General features: G+C 34.3%; 2 protein-coding genes across 4 annotated transcripts; both read left to right on the top strand.

The window, feature by feature from the left end:
- Nucleotides 1-1,063: 1,063 nt before the first annotated feature.
- Nucleotides 1,064-15,897, top strand: LOC107021671. Of its 3 annotated transcripts, none has more exons than XM_027917431.1 (19): nt 1,068-1,275; nt 1,593-2,197; nt 2,991-3,191; nt 4,234-4,317; nt 4,935-4,994; nt 5,118-5,162; nt 6,238-6,437; nt 6,539-7,036; nt 7,457-7,553; nt 7,653-7,847; nt 7,925-8,014; nt 9,354-9,416; nt 9,531-9,605; nt 11,571-11,621; nt 12,077-12,154; nt 12,548-12,682; nt 14,054-14,161; nt 14,258-14,323; nt 15,370-15,897. In XM_027917431.1, the coding sequence occupies exons 2-19, from the start codon at nt 1,847-1,849 to the stop codon at nt 15,436-15,438; spliced, it is 2,466 nt and encodes an 821-aa protein (XP_027773232.1). In that variant the 5' UTR covers nt 1,068-1,275; nt 1,593-1,846; the 3' UTR covers nt 15,439-15,897. The 3 variants fall into 3 exon arrangements, with proteins under 3 accessions (XP_027773233.1, XP_027773232.1, XP_015077856.1); XM_015222370.2 differs by having other exon boundaries at nt 1,843-2,197; XM_027917432.1 differs by lacking the exons at nt 9,354-9,416; nt 9,531-9,605; nt 11,571-11,621; ... (3 more) ...; nt 14,258-14,323; nt 15,370-15,897 and adding an exon at nt 8,792-9,227 and having other exon boundaries at nt 1,064-1,275.
- A 780-nt stretch (nt 15,898-16,677) lies between these two features.
- Nucleotides 16,678-19,782, top strand: LOC107021525 (subtilisin-like protease SBT1.2). Its single transcript, XM_015222203.2, has 4 exons — nt 16,678-17,074; nt 17,325-18,011; nt 18,097-18,582; nt 18,860-19,782. The coding sequence occupies exons 1-4, from the start codon at nt 16,702-16,704 to the stop codon at nt 19,627-19,629; spliced, it is 2,316 nt and encodes a 771-aa protein (XP_015077689.1). The 5' UTR covers nt 16,678-16,701; the 3' UTR covers nt 19,630-19,782.
- Nucleotides 19,783-20,916: the final 1,134 nt, after the last annotated feature.

Below are 20,916 nucleotides of genomic sequence, written 5' to 3' on the forward strand. Positions count from 1 at the left end.
TATTTGACGGAAATCTTAACACCTTGCACATTATTATATTTTGGCTTACCATTAATTATTTAAATATTTCTTGATAACTGTTTCACTTTTTTTTTTGAGTAATATAATATTGGGTAAAAATATAAAGAATGGTACAAAACAATTATGAGGCATATTTTCTTCAAAATTTCAACTGTTCAGTACACATTTATAAACGTGGAAACACGACTGCACTAAATGGTAATCGTAATATAACAAAATTAAGAAGTGTTTTAAATTATGTATTAAAAAAAGAGTTAAAAGAATTATAATAAAACTTCTAACTTTTTAATTCTTTTTATAAGTCATAAACTAGGAATCTGTTGAAACATGCTCTAATAAGTTTTGTGAAGTACTTGTGCCCTTTCTATAAGCAAAATAATATTAATAATAATACAACATACAAGTATATCCTATGATTTAATTTGTTCTCAATTGTTTTATTCCCTCGTAAATATTTCATTTCGGACTGTTTTTTTTTTTTTATTGAAAGAGTAGGTATGTGAATAACTAGTTAAAGAGTTCATATCGTTATCTATTGTCAGAGTTTTTAAATTTAAATTTAATTTAAATTATAAAATTATTTTTAAACAAGTGTGTTTTAATTTTTGGTGCAAAATCTTTTTGTATAATTTTGAATTTAATTGATTTTCAATATAAAAAATATTTTAAATATTGGATGAACTCAAAAGAAATAACAATCAAAAATATATTTTAAATATCATTTTTTACGAACATTATATTTGAACTATTAAGCATTTGCAATTTTTCATCTGAATTATCATCAATAATTTATCAAAATATGCTTTGAAGCTTATTAGACTAGGTGCTTAAGTTATTAATAGTTCAAGTAAAAAATAATGACTTTGATGAAAAAAATGAAAAAACACAAACATTTCATAGTTTAATAGATACTCTCAAAAAATAATATTTTAGTTGTGTTTTTACGTTTATCTCCAAAAAAAAAAATACAAAATTTTACCATGGTAAAATTAGTGGTCAGGAATTAGCAAAATAGTTCCCCCGAATAATAACGGTGATCTTCAAAATGAGAAAAACAATGCTCATTCTGCATGCTCCACCCCCTCTACCGCTATTCTCGGCAACTTGCCTCTCATCTCTCCTTTCTACTCCGGCGCCGGCAGCAACCGTTCTCCTCCCCACACCGGCACGACGCATATAAATCCGGTGACTTTGAGAAACCACATCATACAAACGCAAGAACCAACCACGATTAAATTAGTTTCTTCTTTACGGGTAATTAATAATCACATTTTTTTCTCTTTCTTTTCCGACATGTTTTCCGGAACCCGAGATTATTGCACTAATTTATTATGATTCAGCCCTCTCAGCGTACTTTGCATTCTCTAATCTTTTTCATTTTCGCCGTTTCGTTTTCTTTTCCTACATTGTATCTGATTTGGGTGTTTTTTCAGATTCTCTATTCGGTTAAGTGGCTGTTGTTTTATGAGAAAACAAAAAAGAATTATTTTTGCTGCAGCAATTTGGAGTATAAATTACATGTATATGCGATTCTGAATTTTTCTACTTATTTCCCCTATTATGTATCACAGGGTGCTTCGTAGTTTGCTTAAAGTGGGAAGAACTAGTTTTTTAGTCATATTGTAATGTTCATCAGTGAGTAAAGATTCAAAATTTCTTCAAATTGAGGCAATATATTGTTTGAGTGTATTTTCAAGTATGCATTGGAAATGTTGTGACAGAAGAAGGGTATCATCATGCTCTTGAATAACAAACAGAAGTAATGAGTTTTGAAGAAAAAAAAGGAGATGTAAATTGAAAAATTGTTGTATTGTTATTAAGGAATATGAAAGAAGGCAACGGGCAAGAGGAATTGCCATCATCACCATACAGGGTATTACAGCAAATATCCGAGGAAGCAGTAAGAGTGGCTGGTGAGGCACTGCAAAATGTTTACTCTAGTAGCAGTTCAAAATTTTCCACAACTGGGGTTGGGCATAGAAGAAGTCGTAGTGAAACAGTGACTTCTTCTGTTCAAAGAAGTGGCAGTAACTTCACGAAATGGAAGTCTCAAATGCAAAAGACTTTGCGAAATTGGGGTTCTACTTCACAGGAAGACAGCTCGTTTTTATCCTTTAATCCTGAGGTTTTGGCTAACCAAAAGAGACAGTGGTATCAGCTTCATTCCAAAACCTCGGTATGCTTCCTTCATTTTGGAATCTGAACTGCTTGTAGTTTTGTGTATGGCATTTTTTGAAAAGAATATTCTGAAATGAATCATATATCCTGCTTTTTTCTTGCCTGTGATTTAGCTTTCCAGACATTTTGTTTTTTACCCTTATCTTCTTTTAGAAGTAAGTTGCTTTTTAAAACTCTTTGAGGCAACATGGAGAATAATTTGTTGAATTTTCACATATACAGTTCTATGTTCCTTTTTCCCTTCAGTTCCTTTTTTTTGGTCATCAAATTCATAATTTTCATAATTATAACATGAATTGAGTATGTTTATACTCGCATATTTGAGAATCTGTTTGTTAGTTTAGGGTGGAAAATCATGAGAGGGTAATACATAAATTACTCTTGCTTTGATATGTAGTTTTTAACATAGGGACAGGCTCCTGTGACACCCCGATGTCCTATCATACAAATTAGAATGATTAAGAGAGAAGAGGTAAAGACTAAAATCATGTTGAATTTTTTAAACACGATAATGAAAAAATTAGACAAGAGATATGAGATAAAGAAGAGATGCACCATTTTGATAAATCAACTCAAATCACGAGGATAACTTCACTAAATTTCCATATATTTTGATACAAAAATATGAAGTACATATGACCAGCTTATATGTCCTGCACATATTACTTATGGTCATTCCCCTCTAGGGAGTAGTAATAGTTGGATTGAAACTAGCCTTCAGCTCTGACATATTAGATTGCTCATGAAATTCGTAGAATCATATTTTACAAACACACAAAAATTCTGTGCAGGATTATAAGAAATATAAGGAGCTCGACTCGATTTTTGAGCACTTTGTTATCATCGGTCTTCATCCAGATGCTAATCTTGAGGATGTCGAGGATGCATTTGCCAGGAGAAAGAAATGGGAAGTACAGTTAGAAACATCTGACATGGTGGATTTCAGAATGCTTTCAAATTGTGGCCCTTCAGTTCCATCTCTAGAACCTCAGGTTTGTCTACTTGCATAATTTTGCATATTTATGGTTTAGAAGTCAAATTCTGCTTATTAAACATGGGGCAGTTATGTGACAAGGGATAGCATAGCGGTAAGGACCCTCAAGCTTCAACCTTAAGGCTGTGGATCAAGTCATCATGGGAATAAAGTAGTAACTTTTGAGTTTTCTTGGGGGTGGGTGGTGTGGCGCTACTAGTATCCTGAAAGATGCTCGAATGATTAATATGTTCGGAAAAAAGATAGCTTACTCATAATTAATAAAATAATTCAAATCCAACTTTGTTTCACATCCCAAATTGATTCAGTTTTAGAAATCGGTGCAGTCCTTCAGCTTGTTAATCATATAATTTTTTTTTTTGAATACATGGATTTTTCTCTCAAAACATGGTCAAACCTATTTTGTGGTACACATTTATTTTAGATATGATTTCAGATTGCTACCAAGCAAAAATGTTCATGGTTGTTGATTCCCCCTTTTCAAGCTTGTATTTGTGAGTTGCAATTCATAATTTATATTACTATAAGTTGGTATTTTGCTCAATAGGTTTCCATAGTTTTACGTCATGGGCTTGGGCATTGACATTCCAGTTATACTTTTTATTTCCTCAAATATTATATTGAAGATCAGATTTTTATTTTCTCTTTAAGTTGGCAAGATGCATTTTTCCTTTCATTGCTATTAGGTTAACAGTTGATGCTGTTATTCTGGTAAAAGTGGCACACTTTTCTTATGTGATTGACGCTACGTTTTGTTTCCAAGTGCACTGTCTTCTTATTTTCTTCTTAATTCAGTGTCCATTGTATTTTCTTATTATTATACTTTTCTTCCTCTTAGCTGTGGAATGTAAGTCTAAGTAATCCTCAAGATGTTGTGTGTTATTGATCAAGAAGAGTATCATCATGATGTATGATGGATGAAATTTATTGGTCGTACATTCTCACTGTGTATATATATGTAAATTATCCATTTTTGCTTCAATAATTTACTCATATCTAAATTATATGGTATCCCCCTTTTACTTTCCTCTCTCTCCCAGGTTCTATTTAAGTATCCTCCTGGAAAGAAGCTCGCTATGCGTTTGAAGGATTTGGCAGCATTTTGCTTTCCTGGAGGTGTCAAGGTGTAACTTAAGGCATTCTACTTCTCAACATTATTCCTTATAGTCGAATTAGTTATCTATCTCGCATGCCTGTTCTCTTGTTTATTTGTATCAAATGTATCAGTCAGTAATATTGTGACAGACAGTTGCAAATAGAAAACGTCTTGAGCTAGCGTGAAAACTAACTATAAGCATGCAGGGAACTTAGCATTACATCAATAAAATTGTTTTCCCAAAAAGGGTCATAACCAATTTAAAGCCTCCTATCTAGACTTTTAATCTCGATGATGCCCTTTGGGGTTGTAAATCCCACCCCATCAGCTTTTGCTTGATGGGTTTTCTGGTTTGAATACACAGTCTCTATTATTAAAAAAAAGGAAAGGTATATGTACAAGGAAGGAGATTCCTATATTTGGAGATTAGAAGATAAAATGAAGTCTGAGGGTACCTATCTGCTGACTTTGTGTTACAAATTCTAGTGGAAGTATATTGAGTACAGGGCTAAGTTGTTATTTTAGAGTAATGATCTGTATGGTGACAATTCAGCGTTTACTTCACCTATATTTGTATGAGATTTACATTGTTTAGGTTCCAGAAAAAAGAGTTCTCTCTCATCACGTGTTTTCTTTGTAATACAGGCACATGTGATGGAAAGGACACCGTCATTTAGTGAATTAAATGAACTGGTCTACGGGCAGGTCCAGTCCAACAATATTTTAGGATCCTTTCTGAAATTATAATGCTTTTTGCTCCATTTTATTTAATTAAGGAGTAAACATGAGTTCTGTTCGTAGAAATAACTTATTTTTCCTTTATCTCAGGAGCATTTAGGCAGAGATGACTCGTCGTTCGTATTTTCTCTTAAGGTAAGCTCAAATAATTTTCTAAATACATGACCTTTGGATAAACACCTAATTGATTCAGAACTCTGGTGTTGTGCTCTTCGGTGCTTTATAAGTACATTAATTCTTCATTTTTTTTCCTAATGACAGCAATTTTATTCATTTGGTAGTCTTTATTGAGTACTGGACATATATTTTCTTCTGTGCTGTACAATTTTCCCGTAGATCATTGTGGAACTTCTACTTTTGGGGTTTTCAATTAATGAGACATAATTTTCCCCCCCTTCGCATGTGATTAAACTCTACCCTCCTAACAGAGCTCTTCAATTCACTTGCTCCCTGAAATCCACTATTATTATTTTTATCTCCTCCTCCCCCTCAATGACTACCCACCCATTTCCAATGGCTCTATGAAAGTTTCTCCACTAAGCCACTGTTATCAGATAAAAGAATGAAGATTTCAAGAAGAAGAAAAGACGTCTTTGTATTTCTTGATGATTTTGCATCCGATGAGAATGAGTACTTACAATAAGTCATATGTCTAAATAAGGGAAGAAAACATTACATAATCAATTACAATCGATATATATTAATCTACTCCTACAATTAAGCTAGGGAATACAATCTGTTAATACTCTCCCCCTCAAGTTGGTGCAAAGATGTCCCAACATGCCAAACTTTCAAACTAGTGTTTGGGAAGTTCATTTGTTGAGACCTTTGCTAAACACATCAGCTAATTGCTTTTCTGATGATACATGGAACAAACTTAAGATACCACCCATAACTTTTTCTTTGATGAAGTGTCGATCAAATCCAATATGCTTTGTTTGGTCATGCTGGACTGGAATGAGTTATACTGATTGACTACTCTAAGTGAAGGGCACGTGACCTGTTTCCTCTACTGTTTGTATTTATTGCTCATCTTGTTTTCTTGAAGATGATTTTCTCAATTTGCTATATGTGGTCAACCTTAGGTTTTTTGCTAGCTTTTGATTTTTGCCTTTATTTCCCTTGTGTTTTATGTTCGGTTGTCTATCTGCCTGTGAGTTCAAATTAGTTCCTGTAAAATGTTGAAGTTACAGTATATCCTTTTCATCAGGTGGCAGACAATGCTACCCTTTATGGTGTATGTTTACATGTACCAGAAATTGTTCAGAGACCACCAGCTATCTATGTTTCTTCATCACCCCCTTCCCAGTCATCAATTGGTCGCAGTCGGTTTTTGGTTTCTGCACCTCGCTGTTATTGTCTTTTGACTAGATTTCCTTTATTTGAATTGCACTACGAGATGCTGAACAGGTTAGCGCTGAATTTCTTTTCATCAGCTGTTCACTGGTATGGATAAAGATGAATATTGAATATTCTATGCCATTGACTATATTATATTCATTTGAATGCAGCGTAATTGCACAAGAGCGCCTGAATAGGATAACACATTTTGTTAGTGAAATAAATCTCACTGATTTTATCCCCTCTGCATCGAAAATGAATGATGCATCAAATGCAAGCGTTAATTCCTCTTATAGGGATGATGAAGCAGATTGGACATCTTCTGCAATACCAGTTGACAGTGCAATTGCTCTTACTGCTGCTGCGGCTGGGATAATCTCAGACGATGAGGTTCCCTCATCATCATCAAAGTGGGAAGTTTCTTCACCTGTAAGTGTCACTGCCAGTGAGGCATCAGATCATAGTCAAACAAGAGGATTTGGTAAGGATGGGGGAAGGAACATCCTTTACGTTGATGATTGTGGCTCTGAAGCTTCAGAAATTCGATCTGATACCACTGAAAGGGTTTATGGAATTCAAGAAAATTACCGAACCCCTGAGAGTGGGCCTTTTGTCTTCTCAAAAGTCCATTCATTGGAGCGTCTTGGAAGCTTTGAATCCTTATTTAGGTGGTCAAACTTTTAATATTCTTTCTTCTATTACAAGGATAGTCGAGTTGACTAAGAGCTTGTTTGGATTGGCTTATTTTAGATGCTTTTAAGCACTTTTGTAGTGTTTGGGTAAAAAAAAAAGTGCTTTTAAGTCAAAATAACAAAAATAAGCCCTAATTTATGGCTTGTTGGTTATAAACCATAAGCTATGAGCCCATCCGAACCGGACCTAAATTTCTGGTATTAGGTGCTCCTTATTTCTTTCCTGAATAGTCGTATCTTTTATTTTTTTTCTCTTTTCTTGTTGAATGGAGCATTATTGTATTCTTCTTGTTTCATCTTTGTATGTTATCAGCATATATGAACCATAAATAAACATTTCTCCTCATATTGTACCACTCAATTTAAATTAGTCAATAAGCTGTTTTCTTTTGGCAGTTCAGCAAGAAGTATGGCATCCGAGGAGGAAGATGATGACTTATTTTTCAGCAATGACAAGGATGCTGGGTGTGAGATGATACTGGAGTGGGCTAGAGTCTGTAGTCTTCTTTTCCACCCACAGATATTCATGTTAGTGTTTTACTCACCTATGAGTTCCCACCTCCTCTAATTACTTAATTGGTCTCTTTTGTAGGAGAATAAGAATGATTTGCTGCAAATAGTTTGTAGTTATCATTCCTTGTCTCTTCCACCACGAGGAAGTAAGATCACTTTTCAGCCACTTGAACATCTGCCGGCTATTCAATACGAGAGAATTTCAGTTTGTGAACTCGGAATTTGTGAGAAACATCTGGGTACAAGTATGAATGATTCAGATGATATTGCAAAGGTTAGATCATTTTCTTATTCGTTTCTTGGAATTGAAATTTCTTTCTTTCTAAATGATGGCAGTTATTATTTTCTTAGGTAAATTTCCATTTAGCCGCTGCTGAGGAAGCTGTTGGACTATCTATATGGACAACCGCAACAATATGTCGTTCACTTTCAATTGAGACTGTAAGATTTTCCTGTCTCAGTAGTTCTTAACTGTCGACTACGTGGCTTGCCAATTCCCAACATACTCCCATGACCATCTTCAAGCAAAGTGTTTCTATTTCTTTGAACTTATTTAACCTGGGTGGTTAAACAGGAAGTGGTGCAACCCTATTTTAAGCTGACGTGACACATCATTTACTAGGCCAACTAAATTCTGTTTCCATCAATTAACTTTAATCAGTTATCAAGCATCACAATCAGTTTTAGTTATGATTTTATTGATCTATTATTTTTCTTAGGAGTGGATGGTTGAAAGCAAGTTTTTAGTGTAAACTCAAGTATCATTAAGTTTTTTTTAGCTAGTAGTATATTTTTCGTTCTATAGTTTAGTTACACTAGATATTATAAGTATCATGTCATGTTTCAGTTGCAGTTGACTCAGCTGTATGACCTTTGAGGAACGTCTTCATCTTCTTTTTGGTTTATTACCAGTCTCTTTTTTGCATTAGTAACCATTACTACAAGTTTTTGTTGAACCATGGAGAGTTGTTAATTATTATTCGACGAATATAATCCCCAAGAAAGATTAAATGAAGTAATTGATCCTGCTTTAGTTTCTAAGCTTTATCAATGAAAACACGAACATTCTCTGGTTAAAATATGAGGTAGACACTTCTCTAAAAAATTGCCTACATAAATATACTTACTTGAACAAACTATGCCTGTATACACAAAAGTGCATGTTTACATACAACCGCAGTATGTATTTATCTATTCATACAGGTATTATGTATGTAGATAGGTGTTTGTGTATTATGTCGTATGCACATGGATTCCCATCTTCAATGTACCCAAAAGAGGACACAAGAATGTTTCATTTCCTTGAGGGTGGAAGTTGGAACCTTTGAAAATTGTTTGCTTGGATCTGCAACTGTTATTACGGGAAAAAAGCACAATCAAGAAAAGAGAAAAAGGGAGTTGCCTCTTTTAACATCTCCATCTTAAAATAAAGAATTCCATATCGTATATTCTACATTTCAGTTTGATATATTCTACATGTTTATGATACCATTTCAGTTTAATATCAATTAAAAAACTTTGTAATTTATCTAAACAGAAGTTCCATCTTTTGACAATTTTGAGACACGATTAGGACATGTGCATGTCTATCATTGCCATGTAGTTAAATAACTAAAACAATCTGGTCACATCTAATTATCTGACTCGTGTGTGTCCTCGATGTGCTCAGCATGGATGCTTGGCCATTTAGAAGTGTATGCACTTCATAACTTTCATTGCATTTGATTGTGAACTTCAAATGACTTTCATTATTCCGTTTAACAAGTAATTCCTCTTTCAGATATTGGCCTTAATCACTGGTGTGCTTCTCGAAAAACAAGTGGTTATTGTGTGCCCCAATTTGGTAATTTGTGATTTATCCAAATCCATATGCGTTGGTATTTCTTGAGTTCCCTGAACATGCAAAATCTGTCCTACGTCAGGGCCTCATTCATTTTCTTATTTTGCAACGAGACAGGGTGTTCTATCTGCTGTGGTGCTGTCTCTGATTCCCATTATTCGCCCATTTCAATGGCAGAGTTTATTCTTACCTGTACGTTCTGTATCATAGCTATTACTTCAGTCTCATATTTAATGTCGGTAATCTTTGTTGATATTTACTGTGATGTACCACCATTGATTCTTATTTTTAAATGTTCAATATGTTAATCGACGTTCGAATGAGTACCTGTGGTTGTCATTTAATTTTCACTCTGTACAGGAGTGTTGCTTGTTCACAACTATTTGTCTTCCCCTTGGTGATATTGAATGCTTGATTGCATGTTTTTCCTTACGTTATGGAATTCTAGTTGAGTAAACTCTTTAAGTTTATATGTATAAAAACCTGCCGGGACTTGTTGACAAGATTATGAGTTGCATTTCTTATTATGGGATTCGCCGAAGTATAAATGAATTAAGTAGTTGTGCAGGGAAATGCAAACTTTAGGTTATGAAATATGGATTTTGATAGACTAGCTTTTAGAGAGGAGCACTGTTGTCCTACTTGTGAAATTTTAAGCTACTCATTCATGAACTTATGGTAACCCATGCAATACAATAAGAAATTCATCCTCATAGTACATCACTTTTGATTTCTTCTCAACATTATCTGAAATGGAATTAAGTTATGAATTCAAGGGCTAACATGGTTGTCAAAAAAAAAAGGGGTAACATGAAGAACCTGAAAATGAATAGAGAACTTAGGTATGAATCTGAAGTTTCTTTAATAGGAAAGTGAATTTTATTGATAAGGAATACAAAGATAAGAGGATGAGTAATTGCCAAAATAAAAGTGGGAATTCTGTAATTAACGAAGCATTCCTACCGTGTTTATTATTTGTTAATGAGATAGGATGTCCTAAAGTTCAACAGCACATTGAAGATAGGAAGACAACTATATTCCTTAACCTTCAATCATAGAGTTGCCGGTTCCTCTGGCTCTTTTTTTGCTACAGCTTTGTAAGAAGCTAAAATTTATTCTTAAATCATTAATAATCACGTAAGGAAAAGAGTTGTCTACCTCTGTTTAGTCATGCGGTTGCATATTTTCACATGCCTCTTTTTCTTTCATGGATGATGTCTTTTGTGTATGTTTGCTCCAACTCTATGCTTTCACGAAAAGATTTTACTGTCTTGAATATGAAGAGAAATATATTGTCATAAAAAAAAATATGAAGAGAAATATATCAAATTCAAAATCTCTCTTGAATGTAACAAGGGACAAGTTTCCAAAATCTATTATGGTAGTAGGTTTCAGCAAGTCAATATGTTTGATTGTACAGAATAGATCTACTAAAATTTTGTTCAAATATTGGTATTCAAAGAAAACCTCGTAAAGATGTCGTTATCATGTATGATAATTACTAATATTGGAATTGTTAATACTTTACTTCCATTTCTGATCATTGGAGAACATTATATGTACATGTCTGTGTGTGTGCATGTGCGTGTCTTTAGAAATCTGTACTCACATTCAATATGAAAGAAATGCATCTTGGACCTAACTCAACCCAGTAGCTTAGCTCATGAGGGGAGGATTGTCCAAGACCATGTAAGGAGACCAAATTTTCCTAAGCTCACCAATCTAGGACTCAACAGTCGACACATTACTTGGAAGTTGGAACTCAAATGTGCAATATTTGTATTTGTAGATCTATTAGGATATTTTAAATCTAATTGATCAAGTACACAATATTACCCCTTGAATTTCACACGGCCCTTCAATGATGTGAGCATATTAACTTTGATGCAAAACATGCATTGAACCATAAACCATTATTTTTTTTGGAGATTGGTAATGTTGTAGTTCTCAGCAGGAGACTGAACCATAAACCATTTGTGATAGAAAGCTTCTCATGGTAGATTGGTACTGAATTACTCAAGAACTTAGCTATGCAGCAATTTATGTGTTTAGCTATCTTTTTTCATGATTTTAATGGTCATAATACTGAATGCTGTACTCTCCATATTTCTTCTTCTCCTCAAGTTACAATCATCAATTGACTTTGTTTTTTATCAGATTTTGCCTGGGAAGATGATGGATTTTCTTGATGCTCCCGTACCTTTCATTGTGAGTCTCTTACATGTTTTCTCATGCTTCTTAAGATTGTCAACTATAACTTATGCTATATATTCGGTTTATTGTACTAGACGAGTCAATTAAGTGCCTGAATCAGTCAAATGAATATGCCTGCTCTTTCTCTTCTGATTTTAGTATCTGTTTGACGTATGCATTAATGTTCTTTCACATCTACGTGTTCAAAAAGCACTGGATGTTAATTGACAGTTCAGTGGGGCTGCTTAAAGTGGGAAGTTTAAGAATAGTTTTGTGTTGCCTGACTATTGTTCATGTAAGATAATGTACAATCTTTTAAGTTTAGGTGTACTAGCTGATATATCCTTCCAAATCACATGTGGTTGAAAAAAGGAAAAATTGAGCCTTAGGATTTCTGGTTTGTACTCGGAGGAGAAACTGCAAATCATATTCTTAATTCCATTGTCTTCTTTGTGACCAATGATTGACAGGTTGGGCTGCAGCACAAACCAACTGACTTGAAGATGAGAAGTGCTAATCTTGTCCGTGTTAATGTAACCAAAGATCAGGTTAGTTTATAATAGTTTTAGTTCATGGAAGTATATAGTTTATCTGGTTAGTAGATTCAGCAAATTTTCTCTCTAGAACTTTGCACCCCCCACCCACCCACACACAATATGTTTTTTCTTTCTCCTTTTTATTAGTCTTTGCTACTTTGGTTTCGTCTTTAGTTTAATGATTTCTAAATGATTATATTAAGTGAAGTTCATCAGTTGATCATTTCCATACTATTGTTGTCGGAAACGAAGATACTTTGTATTTTTCTTGTGCTTTCCGAGAGCATACAAGTTATTCTCTATATTTTTGATGTTGTTTAATGTAATTTTTCTCAATATTGCTAAAACTTGGTTGTCTTAGATTTCAAATTTTTCATCTTGTTATTTTCTTTGATGGGGCTGCAGATAAAATCTTGTTACTTGCCTCTACTTCCTCGACGTAAGCAGCTTCTATCAGAACTGCGGCCAATCCATGCCAGATTGTTACGTGAAGAATCTGTTGCTCAACGGCGCCCTATATACAGATGCAATGAAGTACAGGTATCTGTCATTCAACTTTTTTTAATGTAGTGCTTTGCCTGAGGTTTGAATACCCTGGAATTTTTTCCTGTTATTTCACTGTGAAGTCATTAACTTTTTTTCCGATGGTCCAAATCTGAGTATAGTTTATAGTGGATCACTTTTCCCGTAATTTGTAATAGATTGTTTTTACCTCTGCTAACTCCTTTTTAAAAGATAAGAAATAGCACAAAGTTAGTACTGGAATTTCTGTACAGTGAGCAAAATATGGCCCTCTTCTAATCCTAGAGAGCCTCTATCAAACCAGAATCTGGGACAGAGATTGAACGAAGAATTGCTTTTTCTTTAGCGGGAATGGCGCCAGAGTTCTAGCAAAGATTCTGCCTCATTTACATACTCCTTGTTACATTAAAAGTGAAATAACATAATACACTCTAACCTGTTCACTCCTTCTTCAACTAGGTGTTAAGCTGCTAATAATCTACTGAAAGGATTCAAATGGCGTGGGAATGAGTTGTCTGTCTTCTGCCTGAATTATAAAAAATGTAGTCAATGAAACACATGCTCGATATTTACTCATGGTTCCCAGTAGTTCTTCAAGTTCAAAATATTTTGTAGAATGGCCGAGGACTTTTTGAAAAGCTGATGCAGTTGAAAAGATTTGAAAGTTATCCCTCAAACATTGTTTAAATCTGCTAAAAGAAATGTCACTTTTTCGAAATCTTATTTTGAATAAATGGAGCTTAACTAGCCAGTCACATATTTAGTTTTGTCTTCTATCTTCACTTGCACCTTTACAAGCCTAAGTCTGAATTAAGATGTGGCAAGCAGCGGTAGAACCAGCATTTTCACCAAGAGGTTCAAAATATGAAGGATTGAACACACCGAGAAGCCAAAGGGGATTCAATAGCGCTACTATATATACATAAAAAATAATTTTTATCACATATAAACAGTGAGATTTTCTGGCCTTTCCTGGCTCTGTCCCTGATGACAAGGATGAGGAATTTGAAACCATATGAAGAGTTCTATTTCAAGCGAGGACAAAAACGGGCAGTGTAACTTAAGTTTTGGAAACATATCAATTTGAACTATATTGGAAGTTGCATGTTATATCACTATAATATCATGATGATAGCTATCCTTTCGCCATGTACAGCCCAAATTATTTCCTTTTTCTTTGGTTGGTTGAAGTAAAAAGTCCTTTATTCACCCTCAAAAAATGTGTTATGATCAGGTCAAAAAATATAATGAGAAAATTGTTTTATGTACGGGCTAGTTGATTATAAAAATGGTGCATGCGTGACAGCTGCCCTTTCAAAATTGTTTTAATTTTCCCCCTATGCTTTTCTCCTTTTACGTTTTTGGTGTTAAAGTATGACTAATCTCCAGGCTGAAGCTGCAGCACAATTCTTGACTGTTATGCGGCTCTATTTGGAGTCTCTTTGTTCAGATCTGAGGTCTCATACAATAACTAGTGTACAGTCAAACAGTGACCGGGTATGACGGGTTTCCGTTTGACCCTCACAATATTTTGGTATGTTGATCTGGAAATGAGTAGTCTGAGTCCATTAAGCTTCTCTTATTATTTTGTAGGTTTCAATACTTCTAAAAGATAGCTTTATTGATTCTTTTCCTGGTAGGGATCAACCTTTTGTGAAGGTAAATAAATTTCTCTGTTATCTGTAAGTGGTAGTTATTTAATTGGCTTTTCAGTTACACTTGGCCTGCTTAATACCACATATCACTCCTTTTGAAGTCATTTTGATGTATTCTTAAGTGGCATCAAAAGCTGAATTCTGCTGAATAGCGCAGCCTAATTTTATGTGGCAGTCAAAATCGATGCTCAGCACAGTGTACAGTGTATTGTGGTGTTGGATTGGAACTTTGCTTTTCTGTTTCCACTGACTAATTATTTGAAACAACATACCCAGTAAAATTCCACAAGTGGGGTCTGGGAAGGATACAACGCAGACCTTACCACTACCTCGTGGAGGTAGAGATGTTGTTTTTGAAAGATCCTCAGCTCAAATGATTTTCACGCAATCAAATTGGATTAACATGTCTCGTTCATAGTTAACATTTCATTTTCTCATGACTGGGGATGTCTCCTTTTTCATTTTTTTTGGCATTATATGGGTTTTCCTTAAATTACCAGTAGGAGCTCGTTTCTGCCCCCTTTAGCTATATTGCCTCCAGGATGAGCTTCCACTACTTAATCTTGACCACGACCCCATCAAGAACCTTCATATATGGTGTTCAAAAGCATGACAGCAGAGCACCCAATTTTTTATATGTAGTTAAGTGTGAGAATTAAGCTAGGCTAAATATGGATGACTTTGGCTAGGCTAAATTTTTGCAAGAGACCAACATCACTTCAGTTGAGTGTATATTATAAGTTGATAAAGAATACTAGAAAACATCTCAGATAAGATGCCAGCGATCTCTCTGTAAAAAACAAGAATATCTTTTTTTACCTATGCCTTGCATATCAAATTCCACACATGAGGAGTGACTTAATCTAGTTTCAGTTTGGTCCATGTATATGATGCTTTTTATTCATAATAGCTTTGAATAGTCAATGACCTAGCAAGTCCTATTTGAGTCGAGATTATTAGTTCATCAATGCGATGTCGCTGATGGCTGTACTTGTCTATCCCTTTCTGCTCATCGACTCCCAAGATTTATTCTCTTCCTTGTTTTTGCAGCATTTTGTGGATACACAACTTTTCACTGTTTTGTCAGATGGTCGTCTTTCAAGCTATGAGAACGAGTAGTACATTTTGAAGAAAAGACGTGCTTGAACTATTTGTTATTTCAGATAAGAAGCGCAAGAGGACATGGGCACATTATTGTCAATATACCAAATGTTGTAGCATAGGAAGGCGCTGTGCTCAGGCGGCAAGGAGCAACTTTATTCAGGCATGATTATGATTACATTGACAGTTCTTTCCTCCAAATGTTGAATGTACCAATAGATACTATCATAGGAAAAGAACTGGCAGTCTGAATAGATCGATGAAGCGAGTTTTTCAGTAGCATGATCGGAGAAGTGAGAAAATAGCCTAAAAAAGATCCCCACCTTTTTTGTGGGATTGGCAGTCTTAAGGCTGATAACTTATATGACTTAAATATGCAATTGTAATTAGTGTCATGATTTAATATGAATCCTTTTTGGTACTATTTGTTTTTCAAACTCAGATTCTTCTAATAGTCTACTAAAGGTTTCTCACTTACTTTACTGTGTGACAGTCGAACTTTTGAAACTCAATCATTCTTACTCTCCCTTTGAATATCTAATCCCTCATTTTCTGGGAAAGATAGCATGATTTATCGGTGTATTTTAACACGAGATAGCAGATTACTGTATTTCGTTTTTTATGTTAGTTAATTATACATGTCATGAATAGTTAAATGTAGTAATTTTGGTTACAAAAGGAGCCTCAAATGATGTGCCAATATCTTACATAGAAGCTCGACGTGACTCAATTCAATGCTCAAATGCAGTAACCATTTTGTAAAAAGCAACGGCAAAGTGGAGCGTTTGCCATGAAAATAAACATTGTAAACAATTAAAATTATTAAATGAATAAAATCTTCACGTTCGAAAAATTTCTTTCCACTACAAATTTATTACCAACAAGGCTGATCGTAGTGGATTATTAAGTATTTATACATCTTTAATTAATCAGTGGTGTCGGATGATTTCGAGCATCCTATGCGAATTTGATAAATTTTTACTCTATGTGAATTTGACAATCTTTATCAGCGTATTCAAATTTGGTTAGACTCTAAACGTGGTATCATTAAAGATGGAAAATCAAATTATTTTTTAAGAAAAAAGAAGTTTGGTATGTTTCTCGACTTTTTGAAATCTTGATCAGCACCTCGTGAAGAGGAGCTCTTAAATTTCACGAGTTTCTTCTTTTGTTTCACAAACATGTCTTAAAATTCTAATTTTGAATTCTCTTCAACCCCTTTAAATACCTCATCAAATTATTTCAACAAACATTCCATTATTCTACTTCAAATATAATTCTATGGAACTCAATTTCCAATTCTATTTTCTCTGTTTTCTACTCTGTTTTATTCCCCTGCTACAAGCTCAAAATTTTCAAACTTATATAGTACAATTACATCCACAACATGCATCAACAAGAACCCCTTTTAGTTCTAAACTTCAATGGCACCTTTCATTTCTTGAAAATTTCATTTCCTCAGGCGAAAACTTGAGTTCTCGCCTTTTGTACTCTTACCATTCTGCATTCGAAGGTTTTGCAGCTCTTCTATCTGAAAATGAGCTAAAGGCACTGAAGAAATCAAATGACGTGTTATCGATATATCCGGAGAGGAAGCTTGAGGTTCAAACAACTTATTCTTATAAGTTCTTAGGACTTAGTCCTACGAAGGAAGGTATGTACATAGTTTATAATATATATAAAGTTGAGGAAGCAATGAGTCATAAGGCTTTATTTATTAAAAGACTAGCATGACGGAGCCAGAAATTTATATAAGGGGATCTGAAAAAGAACACTCGAGTGTCACACGTAGATTTTAAACTTGTGAATTAAGGCAAATTCTTAAACCCCCTCACAACTGCACTAGTCATTTCTTCTTACTTACTTTTATACTGTCTTTGTATTTTTATTTTTTTTCTAATAAGGTACTTGGTTGAAGTCTGGATTTGGTCGAGGCGCGATCATTGGAGTTCTTGATACTGGAATTTGGCCAGAAAGTCCAAGTTTTGTTGATCATGGAATGTCTCCTATTCCAAAGAAATGGAAAGGTATCTGTCAAGAAGGGAAAAACTTCAATTCTTCAAGTTGCAATCGCAAGCTTATTGGTGCAAGGTTCTTCCAGATAGGACACATGATGGCATCAAAGATATCAAAATCGATAGATTTTGTGGAGGATTATGTATCTCCTAGAGATTCTGAAGGTCATGGTACACATACAGCATCTACTGCAGGGGGAGCTCCCGTTCCAATGGCGAGTGTGCTTGGAAATGGAGCAGGGGAAGCTCGAGGGATGGCCCCTGGTGCTCATATCGCGATATACAAAGTTTGTTGGTCCAGTGGTTGTTATAGTTCTGATATACTTGCAGCTATGGATGTAGCTATTAGAGATGGAGTAGACATATTGTCACTTTCAATTGGTGGTTTCCCTGTTCCGCTTTATGAGGATACTATTGCTATTGGCAGTTTTCGAGCTATGGAGCGTGGTATTTCAGTTATATGTGCTGCAGGAAATAATGGTCCAATTCGAAGTTCAGTAGCAAATGAGGCTCCTTGGATTGCCACTATTGGTGCTAGCACACTTGACAGGAAATTTCCAGCAATAATTCAGCTAGGTATGTTACATTTTGTATTTTAAAATGATATTTCGCGTGTTTCCAGCCTAAATTATATGTGTCCTTCATTCATATTTTCCAACAGGTAATGGCAAGTATGTGTATGGAGAATCATTGTACCCAGGGAAACAAGTTCATAATTCTCAGAAAGTTCTTGAGATTGTTTATCTCAGCGATGGAGATAATGGAAGTGAATTTTGCTTAAGAGGGTCTCTTCCAAGAGCAAAAGTCCGTGGAAAAATCGTTGTATGTGATCGTGGAGTTAATGGAAGAGCAGAGAAAGGTCAAGTTGTTAAAGAATCAGGTGGTGTTGCCATGATCCTAGCAAATACAGCAGTAAATATGGAGGAAGATTCTGTCGACGTACATGTCCTACCTGCAACATTGATTGGTTTCGACGAATCAATTCAGTTGCAAAGCTATATGAACTCAACACGAAAACCAACAGCTCGAATCATATTTGGAGGAACAGTTACAGGAAAATCCAGTGCACCTGCTGTAGCACAATTTTCTTCAAGGGGTCCAAGTTTTACTGATCCTTCAATTCTCAAACCTGATATGATTGCTCCAGGTTAGTTTTGATTGAACCTACAATTCTCTATTTAGATCATATATTAAAATGTGAGTTCAGATTGGGGGTTCGAGCTGTGGAGTCGGTCACTGAAGCTTGCATCAGGGTAGACTGCCTACATCGCACCCTTTGGGGTGCAGCCCTTCACCACACCATGCGTGGAACATGGGCTGCTCCTTTTATATACATGTGAAGAAAGTTTGATAAATAGTGTAATGTTATGTTTTGAACCTATATCTTCGTAGAACTTAGAATCTTGAATCCGCCTCTGCTCCAGGTGTCAACATTATCGCTGCTTGGCCGCAAAATCTAGGCCCTAGTGGCCTGGCTGAGGATTCAAGACGAGTAAACTTCACCGTCTTATCAGGAACTTCAATGGCTTGTCCTCATGTTAGTGGCATTGCTGCACTACTCCATTCAATTCATCCTAAATGGTCACCAGCTGCAATCAGATCCGCGCTAATGACAACTGCAGACACAACAAACCATCAAGGAAAACCAATCATGGATGGTGACACACCAGCTGGACTTTTCGCTATAGGAGCTGGACATGTAAATCCTGGAAGATCCGATGATCCCGGATTAATATATGACATTAATGCAAAAGACTATATCACTCACCTTTGCACTATTGGTTACAAAAACTCAGAAATCTTTAGCATTACTCACAAGAACGTTAGCTGCCACGACGTTTTGCAGAAAAAGAGGGGTTTTAGCCTCAACTACCCCTCTATTACCGTAATCTTTAAGGCAGGAAAAACAAGAAAAATGATCACAAGGAGAGTGACAAATGTGGGGAGTCCTAATTCAATCTACTCAGTTGAAATTGTGGAACCAGAAGGAGTTAAAGTGAGAGTTAAACCGCGACGTCTGGTATTTAAACGTGTAAATCAAAGTTTAAGTTACAGAGTTTGGTTTATATCAAGGAAGAGAATTGGGACTCAAAAGAGAAGCTTTGCAGAAGGACAATTGATGTGGATCAACTCCAGAGATAAATACCAGAAAGTTAGAAGTCCTATTTCAGTTGCATGGGCATCAAAGAAGTGAAGGCTGTGCCTATTTTATGAACACGGGAAATAGGCAGGTTACCTGCTATAACATGTTAACATATACTGATAGTATAAAAATTCTTTATACTGTAAGTATAGAGAGTAAGTTGAATCTATTACTATATATTTTAGCAGCACCAAAGTTTCATTGTCTTAGTTCTCGAACATTTGATTAAACATGGTTTGATGTACGAAGAAAAAAATCTCAGATTTAAATCCTCTTCATTATTTATTTTTCTATTTCTCCAAGAATCAAATACTTGCGATAATATCGACCAACGGACGGTTCTCAAAATTATGAATACCCAAAAAATAAATATTATTTTTTATGAATTTATTTTCTCATTGATAATATTGAAATTTGTCAAGAAAATAAATGAATTACTAACTAATGGAATAAAAAAGTGAAAAGAAGGAAGAATGTTGACTTACTTTTTAACAACAGAAATTGTTCTAGAAGTTAAATTGTTTAAAATTTTATATTAATAATAATGTCTTTTACAATATAATTCGAGGTAATATATTATAAACACATAGTATATCTTATTAACTTGAACTAATTATTGTTAATATAAATATTATATTACTGTATGATATGCTTTGTCTCTCTTCAAAAAAGTTAGTTTTATAAACAACAAATATGAAATATTCAACCAACTTTTTGTCAACTCTTTGAGTTACTAATTTTAATGAGTTTGGCTGGTTGTCAATATTAAAAATTTAAATAAACACGATAAAATAATATGATGTTAAATGTTGATCTCAATATTAAAAGAAAAAAAATGTTATGTTGATATAATATTGAATTTTAAAAGTAAGTTATGATTTTCAATAAAAACAATATTTAGAAAAAAACTCATTTATGATAAAATTATTTGTGGATTGAATCACTACAACATGAGAAGTGGGTTGGGTAAGAGTATCAAATATATTTTAGGTCAAGATTTTCATAATTAAAAACTTTTTGTGCTTTTATTAGTTCTTACTCATCACATGGGATAGGTCTTGCGAAATTAAAACTTTTGTTCGATGTAAAAAGAATCATTTACAACTCTGAAAAATTGGAATTTAAAGTTACATGCAATATTGCAGTGAAATTATAAGAGTAAACTATCAGCTTTTCAATATATTTTTTTAATTAAATTCAAAATTTGTGCTATCTAAAAATAAATTAAATTATTATATAGGTGTATATAAATTTTTTATTATTGTATATCAACTTCTCTAAACAAATCTTCATATATATATATATATATATATATATATATATATATATATATATATA

The sequence above is a fragment of the Solanum pennellii genome, chromosome 6 (assembly GCF_001406875.1).
Source record: "Solanum pennellii chromosome 6, SPENNV200".
NCBI classification, from domain to species: Eukaryota; Viridiplantae; Streptophyta; class Magnoliopsida; order Solanales; family Solanaceae; genus Solanum; species Solanum pennellii.

What these genes read in the sequence shown, in the direction of transcription:
- LOC107021525 (XM_015222203.2), top strand. Translation starts at nt 16,702, where the DNA reads ATGGAACTCAATTTCCAATTCTATTTTCTCTGTTTTCTACTCTGTTTT. An exon ending in ACTTAGTCCTACGAAGGAAG is followed by an intron (nt 17,075 to 17,324) that starts GTATGTACATAG and finishes TTTTCTAATAAG; the next exon opens with GTACTTGGTTGAAGTCTGGA. An exon ending in TCCAGCAATAATTCAGCTAG is followed by an intron (nt 18,012 to 18,096) that starts GTATGTTACATT and finishes ATTTTCCAACAG; the next exon opens with GTAATGGCAAGTATGTGTAT.
- LOC107021671 (XM_027917431.1), top strand. Translation starts at nt 1,847, where the DNA reads ATGAAAGAAGGCAACGGGCAAGAGGAATTGCCATCATCACCATACAGG. An exon ending in ATGAACTGGTCTACGGGCAG is followed by an intron (nt 4,995 to 5,117) that starts GTCCAGTCCAAC and finishes CCTTTATCTCAG; the next exon opens with GAGCATTTAGGCAGAGATGA. An exon ending in TACAGTCAAACAGTGACCGG is followed by an intron (nt 14,162 to 14,257) that starts GTATGACGGGTT and finishes ATTATTTTGTAG; the next exon opens with GTTTCAATACTTCTAAAAGA.